Source organism: Lontra canadensis, unplaced genomic scaffold (genome assembly GCF_010015895.1).
Source record: "Lontra canadensis isolate GAN:19392208 unplaced genomic scaffold, GSC_riverotter_1.0 scaffold32, whole genome shotgun sequence".
Classification (NCBI taxonomy): domain Eukaryota; kingdom Metazoa; phylum Chordata; class Mammalia; order Carnivora; family Mustelidae; genus Lontra; species Lontra canadensis.
Window position 1 is genome coordinate 11,188,452 of NW_022631026.1, and position 22,823 is coordinate 11,211,274.

General features: G+C 38.3%; 1 protein-coding gene across 1 annotated transcript in view; it reads left to right on the top strand.

Moving 5' to 3' along the window:
* Window positions 1-20,446, top strand: part of DDX1 (DEAD-box helicase 1) — a 32,817-nt gene extending 12,371 nt beyond the window's left edge. Inside the window, exons 11-26 of the mRNA XM_032866874.1 lie at window positions 878-954; window positions 1,068-1,182; window positions 1,914-2,052; window positions 7,039-7,099; window positions 9,974-10,072; window positions 11,157-11,246; window positions 11,985-12,173; window positions 13,034-13,085; window positions 14,843-14,989; window positions 16,561-16,652; window positions 17,970-18,042; window positions 18,196-18,268; window positions 18,347-18,389; window positions 19,135-19,230; window positions 19,515-19,635; window positions 20,301-20,446. Coding sequence (XP_032722765.1) covers window positions 878-954; window positions 1,068-1,182; window positions 1,914-2,052; window positions 7,039-7,099; window positions 9,974-10,072; window positions 11,157-11,246; window positions 11,985-12,173; window positions 13,034-13,085; window positions 14,843-14,989; window positions 16,561-16,652; window positions 17,970-18,042; window positions 18,196-18,268; window positions 18,347-18,389; window positions 19,135-19,230; window positions 19,515-19,635; window positions 20,301-20,431 — 1,598 coding nt within the window. The 3' untranslated portion in view covers window positions 20,432-20,446. The remainder of the gene's footprint in view (window positions 1-877; window positions 955-1,067; window positions 1,183-1,913; window positions 2,053-7,038; window positions 7,100-9,973; window positions 10,073-11,156; window positions 11,247-11,984; window positions 12,174-13,033; window positions 13,086-14,842; window positions 14,990-16,560; window positions 16,653-17,969; window positions 18,043-18,195; window positions 18,269-18,346; window positions 18,390-19,134; window positions 19,231-19,514; window positions 19,636-20,300) is intronic.
* Window positions 20,447-22,823: the final 2,377 nt, after the last annotated feature.

Consider the following 22,823-nt stretch of genomic DNA (forward strand, 5'->3'; position numbering starts at 1 on the left):
TGGGGCATATTAAATTTGAGATACTTACTACACATCTAAGTGGTGAAGTCAAGTATAAGTGGCCAGATGTGTAAGGCAGGAGATCAGGGTTGGCGGTACAGCTTTGGGAGACAAAGGCTTATAGATGATACTTCAAGCTAGAAGGCTGGATTCCCTACCTAGGGAATGAGAGTAGATAAGGAGTAGGAAGGATCCGAGTCTGGGGATTCTTTTGGTTAGAACTCAGCAAATTGAGGAGAATCTTAGCAGAGGTGACGGAGGAGGAGCATCGAGAGATTGAAGTCCTGTAGCCCACGTGATGAAAGTATTTGAAGGAGGGAAGAATCAGATTATATCCAGTGCTTCCGATGGGTGTAGCCTAGAAAGAAAGAGGAACATTAAGCACTGGGTTTGGCAAGTGCATATCACTCATGATCTCTGTTTTGGTGAGCTTGATGGGTAAGTTGGGGGAGTGTGACTGGGAGTCACTTCAGTGATGAGAATGGGATGAAATGAAATGACACAGTGACAGTGGAAATCAGGGAGTTTTACTACACATGGGAGAAGAAAAATAGAAGATAGAGGAAGATGTGGATTCAAGGAGGTTGTCTGTGTTTTAATGTTACAGTGTGGTTGTGTGCCATGGGCTGTCTCGTCGAAGTGCCTAATGGAAGTGATCCATTATCAGGGGACAAATGTAGAGTGGGAGAAGGGGCACTTGTCGGAGTGAAGTAAAAAGTGAAGAGTTTGCCATTACGCAGCCCAGGTTAGCCGTGGGGGCAGGACGGAAACACACGAGTGTGGGTGGGTTGAGAGATTTGATGATGTGAGCATACGGATGCTCTTTTCTGATCATTTTGTTTTCCTCAGTCTCTTTCTCTCCCTCTTTTTTCTTTAGGAAAAGACCTTGGTCTGGCCTTTGAAATACCACCACATATGAAGAACCAAGCCCTCTTTCCTGCTTGTGTTTTGAAGGTAATCAGAAAAATGTTGCTATGATTATAAGCTACTTTGATCTGCTTTATTTTGCACTGGTTAGTTCGCTGTTAGGTTAAGAATTTTCATCTTCTCCCTTTCTTCCGTGGTAGAATGCTGAACTAAAATTTAACTTCGGTGAAGAAGAATTTAAGTTTCCACCAAAAGACGGTTTTGTTGCTCTTTCCAAGGCACCGGATAGTTGTGTTGTCAAATCACAGCACACAGGTATTGCTTCTGAGTGGGTAAGAATTGCAAGAATGGGGTACTGGCAAAAACTCCAGTAAGGAGGCTTCTCCTAGTGAGTGAGTTACACGTGCTCCCTGTGCTGGTTTAGTCACACATCTTTACTTAACACGTCAGTAAAATTCAGTTTCAAAACCTGATTCATAAACTCTTGAGTATTTGGTTTTGTTTAGGCATTTTGGGGAGCCTGATCATGGTGATGGTATCTAGTATTTATAAAATTGTGCTTATTAAGTGCTGTGGCACTGTGTTAAGTTCTTTACATAGATTATTTAATCTTCACAACCCTATAAGGTAGTACTCTTCCCATTTTACAGACAAAGACCTCGAGGAATAGGGACTTGACGTAACTTGCCCAAGGTCACACAGCAAGTAAGTGGTAGAACTGAATTTAAACCCAAGCAGTTGGACTTGAAAGCTCATACTCTTACCATTGTGTTGGCTAATCTATTTCAGTTACTTAAAGTAAATAACATTTCATAGCTTGTTTACTTTATCACAAAACATATGATCAGTTGCAATCACTGCAAGTAAATTTAAAGAAGCTATAGTTGATTTTAGGAATCTTAGCTTTATTTTGTTTTATGACCATGTCCTGTAGTTTTTTGACAGTTACTGGAATTTTTGATACTGGAATATTTGTGCTCATGCTTTACGAGTAAAGGTATTGAGATGTGATTTGAACATGTTCCCATCGTTTTCATTTTCTTAAGGTAATGCACAGGTGGCACAAACGAAGTTTCTCCCCAACGCTCCAAAAGCTCTCATCGTCGAGCCCTCCCGAGAGTTAGCTGAGCAAACTTTGAACAACGTCAAGCAGTTTAAGAAGTACATTGATAATCCTAAATTAAGGTAAAGCTTCCTTTTGTGCTCAAATGCCTTGTTGTTTTTAGGTTTGAGGTGTTTTGGAAGAAGAGTAAGAAAAAAAATGAGGTAGAAATTCAGTATGCACACATACGCACAGGTGTGAGTGTGGAACTTTAACTTTGATATATAGTAGCAAGTAGTTTTTATATAAAACTTTTTTTTTATATATTTTTGTTTTGTTTTGTTTTGAAAGAGAAAGAGCGAGCTTGCGTGCTCCCGCGTTGGGGTCGGTGTTGGGGAGAGGTGGGGTGGCGGAAGGCAGAGAGACTCTTGAAGCGGGCTCTATTCCCAGCCCAGGGCCTGATAGAAGGCTGGACATCACAACCCTGAGATCATGACCTTAGCTGAGTCAGACGCCTTCCAGGCACCCCTAAAACTCTTGTTTGATAAGTTTGTTCAAAGATGAGTAAATTGAGATTTTTCTCTTACGTGAAATGCCATGGTTTGCAAAACAATATCAGTAATTTTAATTTTTTATTTTGTATTTTTAAAAAATTTTTATTTATTTATTTGACAGAGATCACAAGTAGGCAGAGCAGCACACAGAGGGCGGTGGGGGAAGGAGGCTCCCTGCTGAGCAGAGAGCCAGATGTGGGGCTCGATCCCAGGACCCTGAGATAATGACCTGGGCTGAAGGCAGAGGCTTAACCCACTGAGCCACCCAGGCACTCCATTATTTTGTATTTTTTAAAAGATTTTAGAGTACATGCATGCACGCAGGGGTGGGGGGTGCGGAGGGGCAGAGGGAGAGGGGAAAGAGAATCTTAAGCAGACTCCTCCCTGAACACAGAGCCTCAAGCGGAGCTCGATCATGACCCTGAGATCATGACCTGAGCCAAAACCAAGAGTTGGAGGCTTAACTGACTATGCCATGCCCAGAAATTAATTTTGTTAAGGGAACATTTCATTCACTGTTAGATCCATCACTTCATTTGTATAGAAAATATCACTGTTTCCTACATGTTGGTAAACAGTTTGGGGAAGCTGAGTCTAGCCTGTCTCATAGGAATGAGAACTTTCCATTTGGGCTTTCCCTGGTCACTGCCTAGTCGGAGGGCTCCCGGAACCCCTGGAAGGAGACCGTAAGTGAAGTGATCTGTGGAGCTCCTTGCTCAGTAGCAGTCCCTTTTGTCTTGAGGAAGGCCATGCTTTATAAACTACTGTGTGAGTTGATTTGTTACTTGATTTTTGTTAATTACCTTTTTTATTGAGACATAATTCTCACACCATAAAACCCACCATTTTAAAATGTACAATTCATTGGTTTTTGGCACAGTCAGGTTGTGCCAGCATCACCGCTGTCTGATTTCAGAAATTTGGAATTGTTGGCATTTTTTTTTTAAATATTTTATTTATTTGTCTGTCAGAGAAAGAGCACGAGAGAGAGAGAGAGCAAGTGGCGGGCAGGAGGAGAAGCGGGCTCCCTGCCTGCCAAAGGAGCCAGATGCAGGACTAGATCCCAGGACCCTGGGATCATGACATGAGCTGAGGGCAGATGCTAACCGACTGAGCCACGCAGGCACCCCAGGACCATCTTTTTAATACTGATCTTTCTTATAAGTTAAACTTAGGGATAAATTATACTTGATACAGTTTTTTAGGTGAAATAATTCTTAGTTTTGTTTTGAGGATTGATGCATATGTCACTCATTGGGGAATTATTTGAATACCCTACTATGTGTGGGGTCTTAGGCTCTGGATCAGGGGCATAACAGTGAGACAGTCTGCTTTCACAGGATTAAGTGTGGGAGTGTGGGGATTGTGTGAAAGGGAGAGAAACAATGGAATAAATGGGGTAAAATGCCTTGGAGATATGATAGGGAAAGTCACTGTAGGAAAACAACCCTGCTTTATGTCAGGGACTTGGAATTCTTCATAAGAGAGTGTGTTTTGAAAGAATGTAAAATGCTAACATGAATGGATTTTTGTGCTGTAATTATGTGTAAAGGTTAACATACCTATTGTCAGGGACTGGAAGGGAAGATGAATAATAAAATCTATTTATTAAGAAGGTAAAATTGTAGGGGTGCTTGGGTGGCTCAGTGGGTTAAGCCTCTGCCTTCGGCTCCGGTCATGATCTCAGGGTCCTGGGATTGAGTCCCGCATCAGGCTCTCTGCTCAGCGGGGAGCCTGCTTCCCCCTCTCTGCCTGCCTCTCTGCGTAGGTGATTTCTCTCTCTCTGTCAAATAAAAAAAGGTAAAATTTAAAATTAAAAAAAAAAAAAGGTAAAATTATGTTTTACTTATTTTGGTATTCTGTATGAATGAGCCTTCCTTGAAAACCCAGCTCAAGTCCTAGTCTGCGAGGCTAGCCTAGCTGCACCAGCGCAATCCTTTCTCCCTCCTTGGATACCACTGACTCTGTGTGCTTCACCTTAATCCTTATACACTGTCACGTGTTAGTGTTTTTGTTTTAAATATGCATAGTTTTGCTCATCCCAACTTAGCTTTGTAGTCCTTAAGTCAAGGGCTGTTCTTTTATATTCCTCAAGCCTACAGTGCTTTGTACACAAGGATAGATTGGGCTATGTGTGTATCTTCTGCTAAATTTATAGGGATAAATATGACTGATAAGGAAAGTGGAAAAGAGTATTGGTATTGTAGCAGAAGAAATGATAGATTTAAGGATCATAGTTTCCAAAGCTGGGAACTTAGGGACTTTATTTAAAGATACAACTTAGGGACTTTATTTAAAGATACATATTGTTTATTCTATATCTAATATTTAATATTAGATATTTATTCTTCTCTTAGATATTTTGAATCAGAATTTCCAGGGGTTAGGAATTAGAATTTTTTTTGTTTTCTTTAGGAAGAATGGCAGCTCTTCCAGGTGATTCCTATATAGATAATCTGGCATCTAATATTATCATATTTAGGAAATATAACCGCTCTAGAATGGTACGTGGTTAGGCAATATGCCAAGGTAATGGACATTCATAGGTGAGAAAGCACTCTGTGTTTTGTATTTCTTCTGTCTAAATTGTTGAAGATGAGGATAGGAAGCCATAAAGCCAACTTTTGTAGTTGTAGTGTTACAAGACTCAGTGTTAAGGTCATCTACTTTCTTAGTGTGTTCTAGGATTTTTTAAAAGACTGTGGTCATTAAGAATAAAATTAATAAAGGAAGATACATGGTAGATATTTCTGATCGGAAGTTACTGGCTATATCAGGAAGTGATTTTGCTTGCTTTATAAGGAGGAGACAATCTTTTCGTGAATAGCTTTAGTGGCATCTAATTCACATACCCTACAACCCACTCTTTAAAGTGTTCTGGTTGCTTTTAGTTTTTCTGTTATATTCACAGAGTTGTACAGCTGTCACCAAAACCGTTTTTAGACTTTCTCCTCACTCTCAAAGGAAGCACTGTACCTGTTAACAGCCATTCGGTTTCCTCTTGGCCTCACCATACCGAGGCAGCCACTGATTGATTTTCTGTCTGTAGATTTGCCTGTTTTGGACATTTTACATAAATGGGATTGTGTGATACATGTTCTTTTGTGACTGGCCACTTGCACTTAGCGTGATGTCAGGGTTCGTTCATGACACAGTGTGGATCAGTGCTTATTTCTTTTTTATTGCCAAAAAGCATCCCATTTATATGCGTGGACCATGTTTTTACTTATGCGTATTAACTGAGGGCGTTTGGCTTGTTGCCACTTTTTGGCCACTGTGTTATGAACGTTAGTGTGCAAGTTTTTGTGTGGACATCATTTAATCTCTTCTGGATATATACCTAGGAATGGAATTGCTGGATCATATAGTAGCTTCATGTTCAATGTTTTCAGGAACCACCCAGCTGTGTTCTAAAGTGACAACATGGTATTATTATGTTCCTACTAGTAATGTGTGAAGGTTCCAGTTTGTCCAAATCCTCAACACTTATCTCTCATTTGATTGTAGCTATCCTAATTAGTATGAAATCGTATCTTATTATGGTTTTGATTTGCATTTCCCTAATAGCTAATGATGTTGAACATCTTTTCTTATGCATATTGGCCATTTGTAATGTCCACATTTTTTGACCATTTTTCATTTGGGTTGTTGTTTTGTTGAGTTATCAGAGTTCTTTATATATTCTGATATGCATATGATATTATTTATTAGATGTAGGATTTGTGGATATTTTCACTCTTGATAGTGTCTTTGAAATATAAAGGTTTTTAATATTGATGAGGTCTGATTTATTTTTTTCATTTGTTGCTTTTGTTTTCGGTGTCCCATATGATGAGACTTTGCCTAACCCAGAGTCATGAAAATTTACCCCCATGTTTTCTTCTTAGAGTTTTACAGTTCCGTGTCTTGTAATTGCACCTGTAATTTATTTTGAATTAATTTTTGTGTGTAGTATAAAGAAGAGGTCTAACCTCATTCTTTCGCATGTGCATATCCGTTTGTCCCAGCACCATTTGTTGAAAAGGCTGTTCTTTCCCCCACATAGAATTGCCTTGGCATAACGTGATCTTTTTTAACCTAAACATTAAAAAAAAAATTTATTTGGAATGAGAAAAATTCAAACAATGTGAAAGAATATCCTGTGAAAAATAAGTATTTCACCTAGTTCCCCAGTTTTTAGTTATCCCATCTGGAGGCCACTTTTAACAATTGATACTTATATATTTCAGAGATATAATTTATACACATGCAACCACAAATGTTCAAGAAGGTAGATTGGAAGCAGATTTTGGAGCCCTGGGAATTAGCCTAGTACAGGAGGACACGGAAATGAATGAGAACTGGTGTCTTCTGGGTCTCGAGTGTTCACGTGCTCCTCTGCACGGCCTATTCTAGCATTTATGCGGCTGCTGCAACTGACGTCCTTAAATTCCACCCTTCTCCAGCCTCTGGTTGTATATTCTTTCTCAGTTACTTAACTCACCCTTAATTTCCACTGAAAAGAAATGGATACAAGTCAAACAATACAGCCAGCTTGAATCGTTTTCTATGTTATCATTATGGTATTTATTTCAGGGAGCTTCTGATAATTGGAGGTGTTGCGGCACGGGATCAGCTCTCTGTTTTGGATAATGGGGTAAGTTGTACTTTTAATTTTTAAGAGGTTACATTATGAGCTGTCATTTTGGCAGTTGTAGTTCTGTTGTGTTTCAAGAAAAATCAAGTGAGTCTGAAATTAGAACAAGATCAAAACAAAATTCGTTCAAAAACATGTTGCAAGTATGTCTTTTCTTTTCCCAAGAGTATACAGCACGGTAGTTTCTTCCAAACCCCTCATGCAAAATTCAGCATACCTTTTTTTTTTTTTTGGTTTACCTTTTGAGTACTTCAGGATTTTCTTCTTGCTTTCTCATGAATTAAGAATCCTTTCTTTTGGGGCACCTGGGTGGCTCAGTGGGTTAAGCCTCTGCCTTCGGCTCAGGTCATGATCTCAGGGTCCTGGGATCAAGCCCCACATCGGGATCTCTGCTCAGCAGGGAGCCTGCTTCCCCCCCCCCTCTCTGCCTGCCTCTCTGCCTACTTGTGATCTCTGTCTGTCAAATAAATAAATAAAATCTTAAAAAAAAAAAGAATCCTTTCTTTTGGAGATAAAGAAACTGGAGTTAAGAATAGAAATGGAAATCAAGTGGATTGCAGAGAATGTGGACATTTTGGCAGTGACCCAAGGGAAGGATGAAAAGTGATAAGCTCTGGCTTCAGGATGAGGGAGATGAGTTCAGATATGGGTCAGGGGAGTCTTACAAAGGGTGCGCAGGCATGCAGTTACAGAAGACAAAGCTAGGGCTGGGATCCTTATTATTAGGTAATATTCTTAACTGGGCTCATCAATCCTGTGGAGCTAGATATAAATAGGACTTCATAAAATATTTTATATGTATGAAGTAACTTGTCCCTTTCAAATTTCTCTTCCATTTCCTTCCCTAAATATTTTATTATTTAATCTAACCCACCTGATACTGAGTCATGGCGAGGAATTATGTCCACTTCTTTCAGTTCCTTTGGTGCCCCCATCAAATGAAATTTTATGCTGTGTGGTTTAGATTGACCTGGTATGACATATTAAAAGCAAGGAATCCTATTACTGTACTTGTTAATACTATTTTAAGATAGTAATATTGCTTTGATATGTTCTTATTTGCTGTGCTATATTTTTTAGTGGTTGTAAGAGATTTAATGTTCATTTCCATTCTTGGCTCCTCAAACCCAAATCCATTTTCCTCAGAAGTTATTAAGTTTCTTAACTCCTGTTTTCCAGCTGTGGAGATTTTAGGGAATTCTGTATGCTTCTGTCATTCATATCTAAAATTTGGTACTGGCTAAATCCAATGGTAGTTTTATTCTGTGGCTTTCTTGACACCTTCAGGTTCATTCTGCTTAGGAAATCTAATACATTCTCTTTCCGCTCTTTCCATCTTTCCTCCTGTGATCTCCCATCATCCTCTGGCTAGCCATGGTCCTGTGTTGTGTCTTGTCCTGGGCTAAAGTCAGCTTTGGAGTGAGAGAGTAGAACTGTGTAATTTTTACAATTTTAAAAGGTTGCACAGTTAAGCAACATGTGCAGTTGAGGCCCAGAGGAGTAATTGGTGCCATTATACAGGTTTTTCCAGCTTACCATTTTTTAAACCGGAGAGACCTAGTGTATATATTTCACATAAAGTGAGTTTTCATGCTGACTTTAGCTGCTGAAATTGAGAGAGTGGAGACTCACATGTGGATTGGAATCCTATTGTAAGGAGATGTTCTAGTAAAGAGTAAAGAATCAGAAGGATATTTTGTTCATTGCTGTGTATAGGACCTGTCACCGTGCTTGGCACATAGCTGGTTCTTAATACATTAAACAGGCCTTATCTTCATATTTTGAGGCAATATTCTCTACATTGAACTGAGCTTTCTTATAGTTATCAGTATTAATGAAATGGTACTCTCCCCATTTTTATAGATTAGGAAGAGGACTTATACTAAATATTAAGTCACTTGCCCAACATCTTACAGCCCCTAGGTAGCCCTTACTTTAAAACCCATATTCCTGATCACTGTGAACTTGATTAAAAGATGCATGTGTGAATGTAAAATACTGTTCATTGTTTGTACTGGTGTGGGGTTTATTATTCTCTTCCCTTTGAGTATATTTGAGAATTTTTATAATAAAAAGCTAAAATAAACCTTATTCTTGAGTTAGACCTTTTCTCTTATTTGTACCAAGTTTGAAATTCCAGTTTGGATACTTATAAGCTGTATCATTTAAGTTCTTGTGATTTCAGTATTTTAAACTTCAGTTTCCTCATGTGAAAATATGAATATTTAGGGCATCTGGATGGCTTAGTCAGTGAAGCATCCGATTCTTGATCTTAGCTCAGGTGTTGAACTTGGGGTCATGAGCTGAAGCCCCACTGGGGCTGTTTTGGGCTTCCCACTGGGCATGTAGCCTACTTAAAAAAAAAAAAAAAAAAAAGGAATAATAATAGTAGTAGTGTTTCCTTTCGTGGTCATGAGATGATAACAGTAGTTTTAAAACATTAGCATGGTGTTGTATCAGTTGTCAGAGCCATCTTGCATCGCCAAAGGTGTTGCCCATTTCAAAAAAAAAGAAAGTTGGAAGTAGAAGAGATGAGGTTATACAGCTGGGTTGTGGAGCTGGCATTTGAATCCTGGTTGGATTTCAGAGTTCCCATAAATTCATTCACTCACATAATACAAATTTTATGTATTAGACTGTACGTAATGGTTAAGGATGTCAAAATTAGTTATCCAAAATCTTTACATTAATTCCAAACCAAATACAGGTTTGGTAATAGGGCATTATCTGCAGTTCTTGTTCTGAGAATTTCGAGCTGATGATGGCTGCTTCAGTGTGAGTGTTTTCACCGTAAGTAAACAACCGTTTGTTGCTGTTTTTACAGTGATCAGAATAGTGGTTTGGTTTTCATTAGGTGCTTTTGATATTTTTCAGGTAGATATAGTCGTTGGCACTCCAGGAAGACTAGATGATTTGGTGTCAACTGGAAAGCTGAACTTATCCCAAGTTAGATTCCTGGTCCTGGATGAAGCTGTATGTTGAAATATAGTCGTACTTTAAAAAAAAATTTTTGCTTGTGTTTTGGGAGATAAAAATACGTAAAATGATGGAAAAAAACACTATTCAGTCATGATTCCAATACCTAGAAATAATCATTACTAGTAGTTTGGTATATTTTCATCCACTCCTCGTATTTATATAAATACTATTTTACATGGTAAATCAAGTTATGTGAATCTAGGAAAACTTTTTTTTTCTTAATAAAGTCTCTTAAGTATTTCATGTCCTTATTTGTGAATAGTTTTTAAAGGCTGTCTAGTGGTCTATTATATGGATATTTCATGGTTTATTTAACCACTCTTATCACTAGATATGTAGATTTGTTTTTTACTCCAAATAGCTATCTTTGTTGCTACATAGATTATTTTACACATTACAGTTATTTTTTCATGTCATAGTTGCACAATGTGAAGTCTAAGAACAATAATGTCTTGGAAGCTCTTTTTTTTTAAAATTTTTTATTTTTTCAATTTCTTTCCAGTGTACCAGAATTCATTGTTTATGCACCACACGCAGTGCTCCATTCCATACGTGCCCTCCATAATATCCACCACCAGCCTCCCCCAACTTCCCACCCCTGCCCCTTCAAAACCCTCAGGTTGTTTTTCAGAGTCCATGGTCTCTCATGGTTCACCTCCCCCTCCAATTTCCCTCAACTCCCTTCTCCTCTCCATCTTCTTGGAACCTCTTGAGACATACTTCCAAAGTATTTTCAGTATGAGGTAGTTTTTTAGTACTGAGGATTTTTGTCTTCATTTTTTCATATTAAAATCATATGTTTAAGGATATGTGGTAGAAACTGTCATCTCTAGTATTCATTCTAGAATACTGGAGTATAGTTTTTGGATTGTTTATGGTCGGCTTTTTCATATTCTAGTCACATGGAATTAAAGTTGAATTTATAACTTGTTTTAATCTGATGGGAAATAATCATTTTGAGAATATGGGGATATGTATGCTTATGAATACATTCCCATTATCTTTCTACATTTGATTTACAAAAGAAAGATTCAGGTATTGATTAAAAAATTTATGCTTTTCTTTGCTTCTCATTCAGGATGGGCTTCTTTCCCAAGGTTACTCTGATTTTATAAATAGGATTCATAATCAGATTCCTCAAATTACCTCTGATGGGAAAAGACTTCAGGTATGAAATGACCGATGCATCTTAAAATACATGTGGACAGTTGTTATATGTTAATGCTTATTTTGTTTTGTTCTACATTTTGTTTTGGTGTCTTCTGATTACATTAACTGCTATATAAAACATTTTCTTTATTACCTGAGTAAATAGTACACACAAAGAAACGTCTTGAAAGCTGCTCATAGAAATGAAGGAGAAGGGAACTTGAGGAAATAAGGTGCCACAGAAGATGATAAGTAAAAAATTCTTAGTTGTTTTTTTTCTACAGAGCATTTAGAGTTTATATTCTGGACTGTGAGGGCTGCTTCCTGTTTGAGGGGGCAATATCGTGAGCTGTTGAAAACAGCTGTTGTCATTATTTCTTAAAATATTACTCTTATTTTTCTCACCCTTAGTTCCTAGGAAGAATTTGAGAGGTAGAAGAGGCTTTAAGGGGGAGAGAAGGGAACAAACAGTAACCTCTTCATCTTAGTCTTCGTTGGACCTCGTGGAATCGATGGCATGATTTCTGTAGCAGCGAGGGGACTCACTGTGAGCCAGGGGACGGACTGTGAGCGAGGGGATTGTAGTTCAGAGAGATTAACCGGCCCAGAGTTCTGTCACCAGTTGCTGCTGCAGGGTTCGGTATTAAACTCATCTGTAGATTCCAGGTTAACATACTTTGGGGCCCACATTAGTATTCATATGGTAGAATTATTACTGTAAAATAAAAGTTGATCTAAACTTTTTTTTCCCTCTTAGGTGATTGTTTGCTCTGCTACTTTGCATTCTTTTGATGTGAAGAAGCTGTCTGAGAAGATAATGCATTTTCCCACCTGGGTTGATTTAAAAGGAGAAGACTCTGTTCCGGACACTGTACACCATGTGGTTGTCCCGGTGAATCCCAAAACTGACAGACTCTGGGAAAGGCTTGGGAAAAACCACATTAGAGTGAGTACTTTACACTGTTAACATTTGTGGGGAATAAAACTTACATAAACTAGCTTAACCTTGGGTTCTTAGTGATACTTATAGCCAGATACTGTACCTGAGAAAAGAGAAGTCCACCCAGTGACCGCAAAAGGTTAGGCCATGAGAGCACAGAATAAGTGATGGGCTTTTATTTTTTTCTCTGTAAGAGTTACTTTTTTTTTTTTTTTTTAAGATTTTATTTATTTATTTGACAGAGAGAGAGAGGTCACAGGTAGGCAGAGAGGCAGGCAGAGAGAGGGGGAAAGCAGCCTCCCTGCTGAACAGAGAGCCTGATGCGGGACCTGATCCCAGGACCCCGAGATCATGACCTGAGCCGAAGGCGCTGAGCCACCCAGGTGCCCCCTCTATAAGAGTTACTTTTAATGATCATCTTCCTTGATGTAATTTTGATAAATGAGTAGGATAATATATATACCTAGATCTAATTTCAGATACAATGATGCTGTTTTCAATAATATTTTAGTGTCTTCTTGAGGTTCCTTATTTTCCTAAAAATAAATTTCATGTGTCTACCTAGTGTTTTTTTCCTCCGCTGTTCTTAGATTTACCTTTATAAAATAAGGGTGTGTTGTATATTATAAGTATATAATCTAAAAGCCACCTTTGCATTTTTATTACATTTAAAATTGCTTAGTCTTAGACTTACAGTTAATAAAGGGTTTTCTAAATCTGAAGAATGTTTTTGCCTACATACTCTAAAGACGTACATCTGAAATGCAGTCTAAAGTTAGATACATTTTTCCCTTTAAAAAAATGATACCTATTTGGAATCCTTACTTAGCCACTTGCTACCCTTTGTTAACCTTTTCTTTTAATAGACTGATGATGTACATGCAAAAGATAACACAAGGCCTGGTGCTAATAGTCCAGGTAAGTTGAATGAGTGAGTGAGTGAATGAATGAATGGGTGAATGAATTAATGAATAGTTTTGAAAGATTTTGAAAATGAATTGGTTTGTTTTAATTGAATTTATGCCCCATCTATTCTCATGAAGGATTTGAGGTGACCTATAAAATTAGAACAGGAAATCTGAAGATAAAAGCACCAAAAATAATAAGGAAATGAAGGAAATGTTGATACCAGTCAGCTAAGAGCAGCATTAATCGCTGAATTTCAGATGTTAGTCTCCTGACAGCTAGGTCGCACATACTTTGGATTTTGGAATTCTTTTTTATCATAGGATATTAGCAAAATTCTCTGGCAACAGATTTTATATTGGTCCTGAATTCCAGGAGAAATGTCACATAGATTCTTCATTGAGGGAATTAAGTAACAAAGGAAAATGTCTTTAGCTTACAACTTTGTGAAAGATACAGAAATTATCTTGAAATAGTTTATCTATTCTTTTTGTAAATGGTAAAGTATATCTAACACAAAACTGCCCATTTTAACCATTCTCAAGTGGATCAAGTTCAGTGGCATGAAGTACATGTACAAAGTTCCTACTTTGCATCCATGGCCACCATCCATCTCTAGGCCATTTTCATCCTCCTAAACTGAATATCATTAGATCATTAAATATTTATTGGTTTTTAAAAAGGTGAACATTTAATTCAGTGAAGATATTTATTTGCAGAGCAGAGACCGTTTGTTTCAGGTTCATAATATTTTAAAGATCTATGAGTGTACATTCTTTTGCAAGGATAGTGCTTGTCGAACGTAGAGTAGATCTCAGACCCATTAGGCTGCATGTTTGATGTCTGATGTCTCACATGGCTCATTGGGAAGGGTGAGACTGCATTTGCTTCACGGTTGGATTCATGGGTAGGTTTATGACAAGTATCTGAAAGGTGAATTTTCTGAAATCTTGATTAAATAGAGTCCCTTTGAATTCAGTTTTATGTGCAGTTCCAAATTTATAAAGTGCATGCTCAAATAGCCTTTTTGTTGGAGAAGGGCAGAGACACTGATGATTCAAAATAATGTATCCTTCTACTGTTTGAGAATACATTTTATAAAGTAAAAATTGTTACTTCATGTATTTTTTCTTGTAAATGTTTTGCTTAGTTTATATAACAATTAGATATGACTAGAGAGACTTTAGAAATATGGTGGGTTACAGAATTAAAATTTCCCATTAGATAGTTGGTAACTGTAGCATTAGCTTCCCACTGAAACAGATGGGGGGTGATGGCTAAGAAATGACTTAGTTTGACACAGTTTTTTTTATTCCTTAGAAGTATGAACTTTCTGGTGTTAAATTTAAGAAGTACATTGATTATTTTTAAAAGGGGTTAAAATAATTGAGTAAACATTTATTGAGCAGTTAGGGATGTTAATGCAAGGCAGAATATGATTAGTTGTCTATGAGAGATAGGAACAGAGTTTTGTTGTAGGTACGAAGCTCTGTTTGCTTGTGGTTATATGTCTGTTTCCCTCATAAGAGGTATGATTATAGATGTTTTGGTGCCCATAAGGTGGCACAAATGCACATTAACAGAAATAGGAATAAATGAGTAAATGGATATTCTCACCATTTCATCCTATCTTAATCTCACTTATTTTTTATTAAAGCAAAGTATTGTAGGTGAGTTAAGCAGTAAGTCAGTGACTCTAATTATGTGTGTTTATAACAATTTTAGATTGAAATTCTTTTTCTGTTTTTGTTGTTGTTATGGTATTCAAGAGATGTGGTCTGAAGCTATTAAAATCCTGAAGGGGGAGTATGCTGTCCGGGCGATCAAGGAACACAAGATGGATCAAGCAATTATTTTCTGTAGAACCAAAATTGACTGTGATAACTTGGAGCAATATTTTATGCAACAAGGAGGAGGTAATGTTTCCTCACTTGAAATAAATTGTGTTTATTTCCTCATTTAATAGATTATTAGTCTCATGTTGATACAGTCTCGAATGCATGCACAGAATTTAAAGTAGCAATGGTGCATTGTAAGTATCTGTGCTTATCTAGTACTTTTTCATAGGATAAGCCCCAGGCAGACAGTGAGGGCTTTCCACGTAGGTACACAGGTGCATTACAGTGTTCTGAGGCCCTGCTGCCATTTGGAAGAAGGGTAATGTTATTGATTAACTTTAATGTTAAAATTTCAAGTATAATCATTAAATAATAGAATGTATATCTTCTAAGCCAATAAATGGAGAAAAAATATCTTAAAAAGGCTATAAAGCAAGAGGAAAAATAATAAGAAATAGCAGAATGGTTAGAAATTACAGAGTAAGATGGCTGGTGGAAAAATCTGAGTAAGTAAACACTATATAAGTCCTCGGTTAAAAAGTGTAGATGGTTAGACTGCGTAAAATCTAGCTGTGTGCTATTTATAAGAGATATACTTAAAACCTGAGGACATGGAGAGATCGAAAGTGGCTGAAGAAATATATGTATCATCTAAACTACTAGTGAAAAGAAAGTTGGTCTAGCTATATTAACAAGAGATGCAGTAGAATTTAAGACAAAAATATTAACTAGAAATAAAGTCACTATGTAATCAAATATTTAATCTACAATGAGTATAGGATTATTCTAGTGTTATGCTCCTTATAATATATAAACCAACATAAAGAGATGCTAAACATCTCAGTCATTAGGGACATGCAAAATCACAGCGTAGTAGCACTGTACGCTCATTATAATGGCTAGATTAAAAGTCCAAGGCCGCTTTTTGGCGGGGTTGTGGAGCAGCTGGAATACTCACACTGTTGCTGGACAGCCATATCGGTAAGGTGTAATTGTTACTCTGCCTTCCTGCTGGAGCCTATGGGTTCTTTTGAGCTCTAGATGGCTGTTTCCCCTTACTCAGATCAGGACTGGATGGATTTTCTTACTGTATCTACTTGAGTTTCTTTTTTAGAATTGGCTTCCAGTGTATATGCCTCTCCATCCTACCAGTTTGCTGTTCCTAATCTGCTTTGGCCAGGGTACCAGATAATGAAGCTGTTAGGACATTCTGAGGAGGGTAGGCTCATGGGCATGGCCTTTAGTAAGGGCCTGAAGTTCATCATGCCTATTTTGGTTCTTCTAAGATTGATCTCTCTTGTCTACTTTTTTGGTTCTTAGCTTTCTTTATATGGGATAAGAGAGGTTCCTGGTATACACATAGGTTTTCCTTTTAGTAACACATCTGGTATAGTGTTCTGTCTGCTATACATCAGGAAGAGTGACTTAAAAATGTCCTTCAAAGTAAATCAATTTTAATGCTCCTGGAGTTTATTTTAATGGCATTTCACTTATGACAGAAATTGTGTTAACTGTGGTGTGTGGCAAATTGGGGTGTAGAGTTCTGTGGAATTATATGGCACCATTGTAGTCGGAATGCTGTTGGTTTTTTCATACAGTCTTTGGCGTATTGTTTTCCAAGGTTAACTGTTTAATGTGCTTTTCACCAGGACCTGATAAAAAAGGACATCAGTTCTCATGTGTTTGTCTTCACGGGGACAGAAAGCCTCATGAAAGGAAGCAAAATTTGGAAAGGTTTAAGGTACTGCTATTTAGTTGACTGCATTTCCTTAATAGTTAAGGGGGGGAATCGTAGCCAGTTTTAACCAGTTACAGTTAGTATTATTAAAGCCATTCTTGTTCTAGAAATTTCAAAAGATTTTTGGTCTGTTGATATATCCTTGATGACAGGGCTTAGTCATCTTTAGCACGCAACAGTCAGTTATATGTTCTCCGTGCAACACTGCTATGGTAAGAATTTTCAACTTAAGTCTTAGTTGAATTCTTTCAGGTAGGTATTTTTAAGAGAAGTGTCATGGGGTAGTTAAACCATGTCTGTGAGTCTTATTTTTTTTTTTTTAACAGTTCGTAGTAATACCCATAGCAAAGTTAATTTGTAGATTAATTTAAGAGAGGTAGCAAGAGTACGGTTTTGTGGGATTAAAAATACTTGTAACTGTTTGGGGTGCACTGTCCCACTTTCATGCTGGCAGCCCACAGACAGGTGGGTTAGCTCTCGGTGGAGGTGGGGAGGGTTTGAGCCGTCTCGAACACAAGGGCAGGAGCCTCCACCCACAGCATTCTCGTTGTTTACCGTGTGTTCACCCCAGTGCAGAGCACAAATAGCATTTTCTCTCAGACCCATTGTGTGAATAGAAGCTGGAAAGTACTGAGCTTAGGAATTTGGGATTATGCTTCCACGTGAGCAGAGTGGTTGTGGGAGCATGTTGTGTGGTCGCATTTCAGTGTGTGTATGTCTGCCCTTCTCTACCCAGGCTCGTACGCTGGACCCCAGGTCAGCATTCCTTCCCCACTTTGTCTCTAACTTTGCTGTGCCTTGAAGCACAAATGACGTCCAAAGGCTAATTTGTATTTCCTTGATGAGAGCACTGGGGCCCACTCTCTGTTCCCTTGTCTTAGAATTTTGTCTGTTGTCACAAAAAGTGTAACCTCAAGGTGAAATGCCTGGTATTCTGAATTTATTTTAATACAAGGTAAAGATAATGTTTATATTTTAACATTTTTTTCCTATTTTCTCTCCCCCCCCCTTTTTTTTTAAATTTTATAAACTTTCTTTGGCATTACCAGTCAGGATTTCTAAAGATAAATCCAAATTATAAGCAGTTTATCTTTGGTGTGAGAAAAAAGCAAATAAAAATGAATCCAATTACTGATCTATTTACCTTAAATGTCTTGTTTTAGTAGATCATAACTTAAAAATTTAAGACAAGGTCCAGTGAATTAGGAGTATCTGGACCTCTAATCTTTAGTTAGTGGTCTCAGTGGAATGGTAGAATTTGTATTTATTTTTCAGCATATGTCGTAATAAATTCCTTTCTCCCCTCTCTGTTCTCTTTAGAAAGGAGATGTAAGATTCTTGATTTGCACAGATGTAGCCGCCAGAGGAATTGATATTCATGGTGTTCCTTATGGTAAAAAGGAAGTTTTTATAACTGCAGTTTAAATTTTATGGAATTCAAAGTAAACCCTCTAGTGTTTTTGAAATATTTAGAACATCAAGCATCTAATATGGTTGAAGATTTTAGAAACTAACGGCAATTGGTAATAATTACTTTCATTTGCAGTTATAAATGTCACCTTGCCTGATGAAAAGCAAAACTACGTACATCGAATCGGCAGAGTAGGAAGAGCTGAAAGGTACTGCCGAGTTTTCTTTCTTTTAATGCTTTTATGCTTCAGGAATAAAGTCTAATGAAGACTTCTGAAACTTTTCAGGATGGGTCTGGCCATTTCCTTGGTAGCAACAGAGAAAGAAAAGGTAATCTTTTCAGTGCCGTATTATATTCACTGTTTGTGTTTTCGTTTTAGATGTTGGAAGTAAGAGCAGTTTGGTTTTTCCATTTACATTGAATTCAGTTGCATATGGATAGAAGTGAACGTTTTAATGGCATCTTTTTTCTCTATAGTCTTGTATGGACCAGCAGTTGGATGTAGTTTAGAAAGGAAAAATGCAAAATATAATTTTCACTAATAGCCTTAGTGTACTTGATTTCACCAAAAACTATTTAAACCCTCCCTGACATCATGCCACCGAGAACTTTTGTGGTAGAGGGTGGTGACTCAGGATTTTGCAGTATAATTTGATGCACCTTTACCGAACAGTTGCAAGAATAAGAAACTCGCATAAGCTCATTGTCCAAAATAGTTGTTCATTTTGCTTTTTGGTATTTATTATAGAAAGCATTTGGACTTTACTTTTTGATATAATTTTGATAGGGTATTCTCCAGTATTTACTTTTTCATCCTTGTTTTTATCTGAGAATTCCTTTCTGTAATTGGCATGCATTTTAGGAAAACTTCAGGATCATTCTCAAAAAGAAGTCTTTTAGAAGACCTAGTTAATGAGCTCCTGAATGGTGGAAGTCATTGGATGACATACAATACTGCAGTCTGTTTTTCTTGTCCTTGGGGATAGAAAATATTTAAAAAACTAATTGAGCATAAAAATATCTAGCAGGTTGCAATCTCCATATATGTTAATACTTTTTCCATATTTCATGTAGGTTTGGTACCATGTATGTAGCAGCCGTGGAAAAGGGTGTTACAACACAAGACTCAAGGAAGACGGTGGCTGTACTATATGGTACAATGAGATGCAGGTAAGACTCCTAAGAAATGTACTGAAATTGGCAACAATAGAGCACAATTAATTATAAAAGTAATACCTTAGCTTTATTTGTTAGATGTGAGGAAAAGTAGTAATTGAATATAATGTTAGTTATAGTTTGTAAGTGGTAACTTGTGAGTTTTATCTCTTCAGAAATCTAACTTCCATTTATACTATTATAGTCTTCCTAGTTTTATTGGACATCGTTAAAGTGCAACTCTGTCAAAATGAGATTTTTATTTGAAAATGCTTTTTATATTTCCTTTCCCATCTTAGTTGCTGTCTGAAATAGAAGAGCATCTGAATTGCACCATTTCTCAGGTTGAACCAGATATAAAGGTACCAGTGGATGAATTTGACGGGAAAGTCACCTACGGTCAGAAAAGGGCTGCTGGTGGTGAGTTTTGAATTACTTCTTTTCTATTCTAAATGTGAATGTGTCCTTGGGCGCCTGTGTGTACTGAAAGTAATTTCATCTCATCATGGTTAGTGTCTATTTTTAGTTTATTAATCATTTCCTCATTATTCTCATAGCACTTTATCCATATGTGTATTGTAGCATTTTGGGGTTGTGTGATTTGTATGTGAATGAAGGACAGAAGCATAGCTGTTTCTCTTGAGGTATTAATGTCACAAAGAATAGTTGAACGTTTTTAGAGTTATTAGGAAACAAGTATAATGGCGATTTTGAACAAAGAATTGAAAACATTTGATTAATTTCAAGTGGTAACCCAGCATACTGTTTCCTTTGCCTGGAATGCCCTTAGCTCATTTCTGAAATTTTTTTTTAAGATTCAGGCTACTGAGCGAGTGGTTTCCAAACCAACAAAAAGGAGAGGGGGAGGGGTCGCTAGGGGCCTTGGGACACTGTTAGTGAGGCCTGATCATTCATTTCTATGGATTTAACGTCTTTAGGACTCACTTGTGGAGATGACTTGCCCAGTGCTACATTTTTACTGCTAGAAGCAATGTATGAGCGGATGTAATTGAGTCAAAGTATTGCTGACAAGTTACTTCAAGCATGTCATTTACATTACTTTATAATTTGTGTGTGTGATGCAGGTGGAAGCTATAAAGGCCATGTGGATATTTTGGCACCTACGGTTCAGGAGTTGGCTGCCCTTGAGAAGGAGGCTCAGACGTCTTTCCTGCATCTTGGCTACCTTCCTAACCAGCTGTTCCGAACCTTCTGATTTTAACGGACACTGGATAAGGTTGGAATAGCAGAAGTCTGTAGTCTTCAAACTCTAGAACAGCTGTCCTGCTTCCAAGTGGTAGTATTTATAGTAACAGGAGCTGTTAATGCTGACTCTTGCATGTCAACAAACGTTAATCTTAGGAATTCTTCATACAATGGCAACCTAATGAGAATAATAAATTTGATGACTATATTTTTATGAAGGTTTGTGTCTTACATTTGATGGTTTTCTTTTTCAAGAAAACTGTGGGTTGACGAAGTAAAGTTCTGGGTTTGTGAGTTTGGCAGAGGATGTGTGTGGAACCACCAGTGGTTATCTTGGGTAGAATTTATTATAGGAAGCGATCCCAAATGCAGATGTTCTTGAGATGGTTATAGTTGCCTAGGTGTACGCTGAAGCTGGAGGAGACTCGTGACAGGAAAGAAAATTGGATGATCCTAAGGCAGGAGGACCACTTGGTTAGTTTTAGGGGGCCTGGAGTTTCTTTTAGAGAGGTAGGAAAGGTTCCGTGTCTAAGGATTGAGGAGGAGTAGTGTGTGATGGTTACAGCAAGGATGTGTTTTGGAAGGTTTGTCTTATTTCTAAGAACCTTTCTTTCCAGAGGATAGTTGCTATAAAGATAAAACTACTTTACTGTTCCTCTATGTTTTTTTAATTTTTTAATTTTTTAAAGATTTTATTTATTAATTCGACAGACATTACAAGTCGGCAGAGAGTGGGGAAGCAGGCTCCCTGCTGAGCAGAGAGCCCGATGCGGGGCTCGATCCCAGGACCCCAGGGTCATGACCTGAGCCGAAGGCAGAGCCTTTAACCTACTGAGCCACCCAGGCACCCTGTTCCTCTATGTTGTAAAATTAAACATAGTCCTTGGAATATGTTTCTTCAGTCCCTTTTGCCACAATACCAAAAGGAAAAGAGAAGAGATAAAATTGAATTGTTACTTTGTGCCTTTTGACTCTTAGTTAATAAAGTCTTATTCCTGTGCTAGGATTCTTTAAGAACACAGGCTATTATAAATTCTTGTATGATGGTTTCTAAACCTTTTAGCACAGAAATATTTTCTTTAAACAAAATCTTGAGTGAAACTCAGGGTAGACAGTGGGAGAACCATTGCGTAGATTTTGAGTTGCAGTTTGTGCGAAATGATGAGAATAGCATCCTCTCACATTTAGACCACGTTCTTTGGAGATGTCCTAGAACCGCCCCAGCTGATCTTGGAACTGTGCGATGACAGCGCTCCACAGCGTCCACGCATATTAATCACTGCTTTAGAAAGGGGTTATTTTAACCAATATAACAGCAAGGAAAATTTTAACCAATATAACAGCAAGGAAAAGAATGAGATCTGGACCATTTAAATACTGGAGCTGGGGGAGGCAGAAGCACGGTTTGGAGGAATTTTATAGAGGCAGAAGCACGGTTTGGAGGAATGCATGCCCACGTGGCCTGGTTTGGAGAAGTGGAGCTGGAACTTGGGTTCCCCTGTCTCAGCTTTTGCTCTTGTCTCCCATTAGAAGATGATCCTCAGGTCCGAATGGGTAGACCAGGGAGGCATGGAGACTGGAAGTGGGTATTTGGCTCTTCTAATGCAAATTACTGTCCAACTGCAGTGACCTGCACAATAGTTTCTGAGGGCAGACTGTGTGCCCAGACCAGCAGAGGGGTTGTCGGGAGACTTGGCTGGCCCTTTCTACTCACATCACCGGTAACCCTTCCCTTTACTCTTAGTCCCTGCCTCCAGATACCCATTCCTTCAGGCCTCAGGATGTAAAGAACTGTTGAACGTCTCCTTAAAGAAGTGGTCACTGAGCCCTGAGGGTTCTATTTGCCCCCCTTCTTCCTTTTAGAAACAGAACCTCCCGAGTTTTCATCGGTAGGATTGCCTAGCTAGGGACTGCCTTCCCCAGGTTCTAGTCCGTGGGGTATGAGTCGAAGTGATGCGACAACTTCACGTCTTCTGCCTTCCCTTTCCTTGCTCAAGCTGCACCTCGGAGGTGGTGGTAGTGAGCCTGTGTCCACGTTAGGAAAGTGTCCTACTTTGGGAATGGCAGAGGGACAAGGAACCTGGAGGACCTTGTAGGGGAGGTGCTACCCTCTCTGGCTGGCCCACCTGTTCATGTAACTTTATTGTCTCCGAGCCACCGTATGGTTAAGCCTCTACCCCAGCTAATACAGAGCACGAGGGGTGCACGAAAGCACGGGACATACTAAATACTAACCATCACCTGTTCGTCTTTCTGACTCATAGCTTCAGCCTTTACCGTGTAAGAGCTTGTAAGTACACTCACATACCTTGCGCCTGGAATTCTGTCAGTCTCCCCGCTACCCAGAAGTACAAAGACTTGCCCCACCTTCAACATACCCTGCACGGCCTGGGGCCTAACAG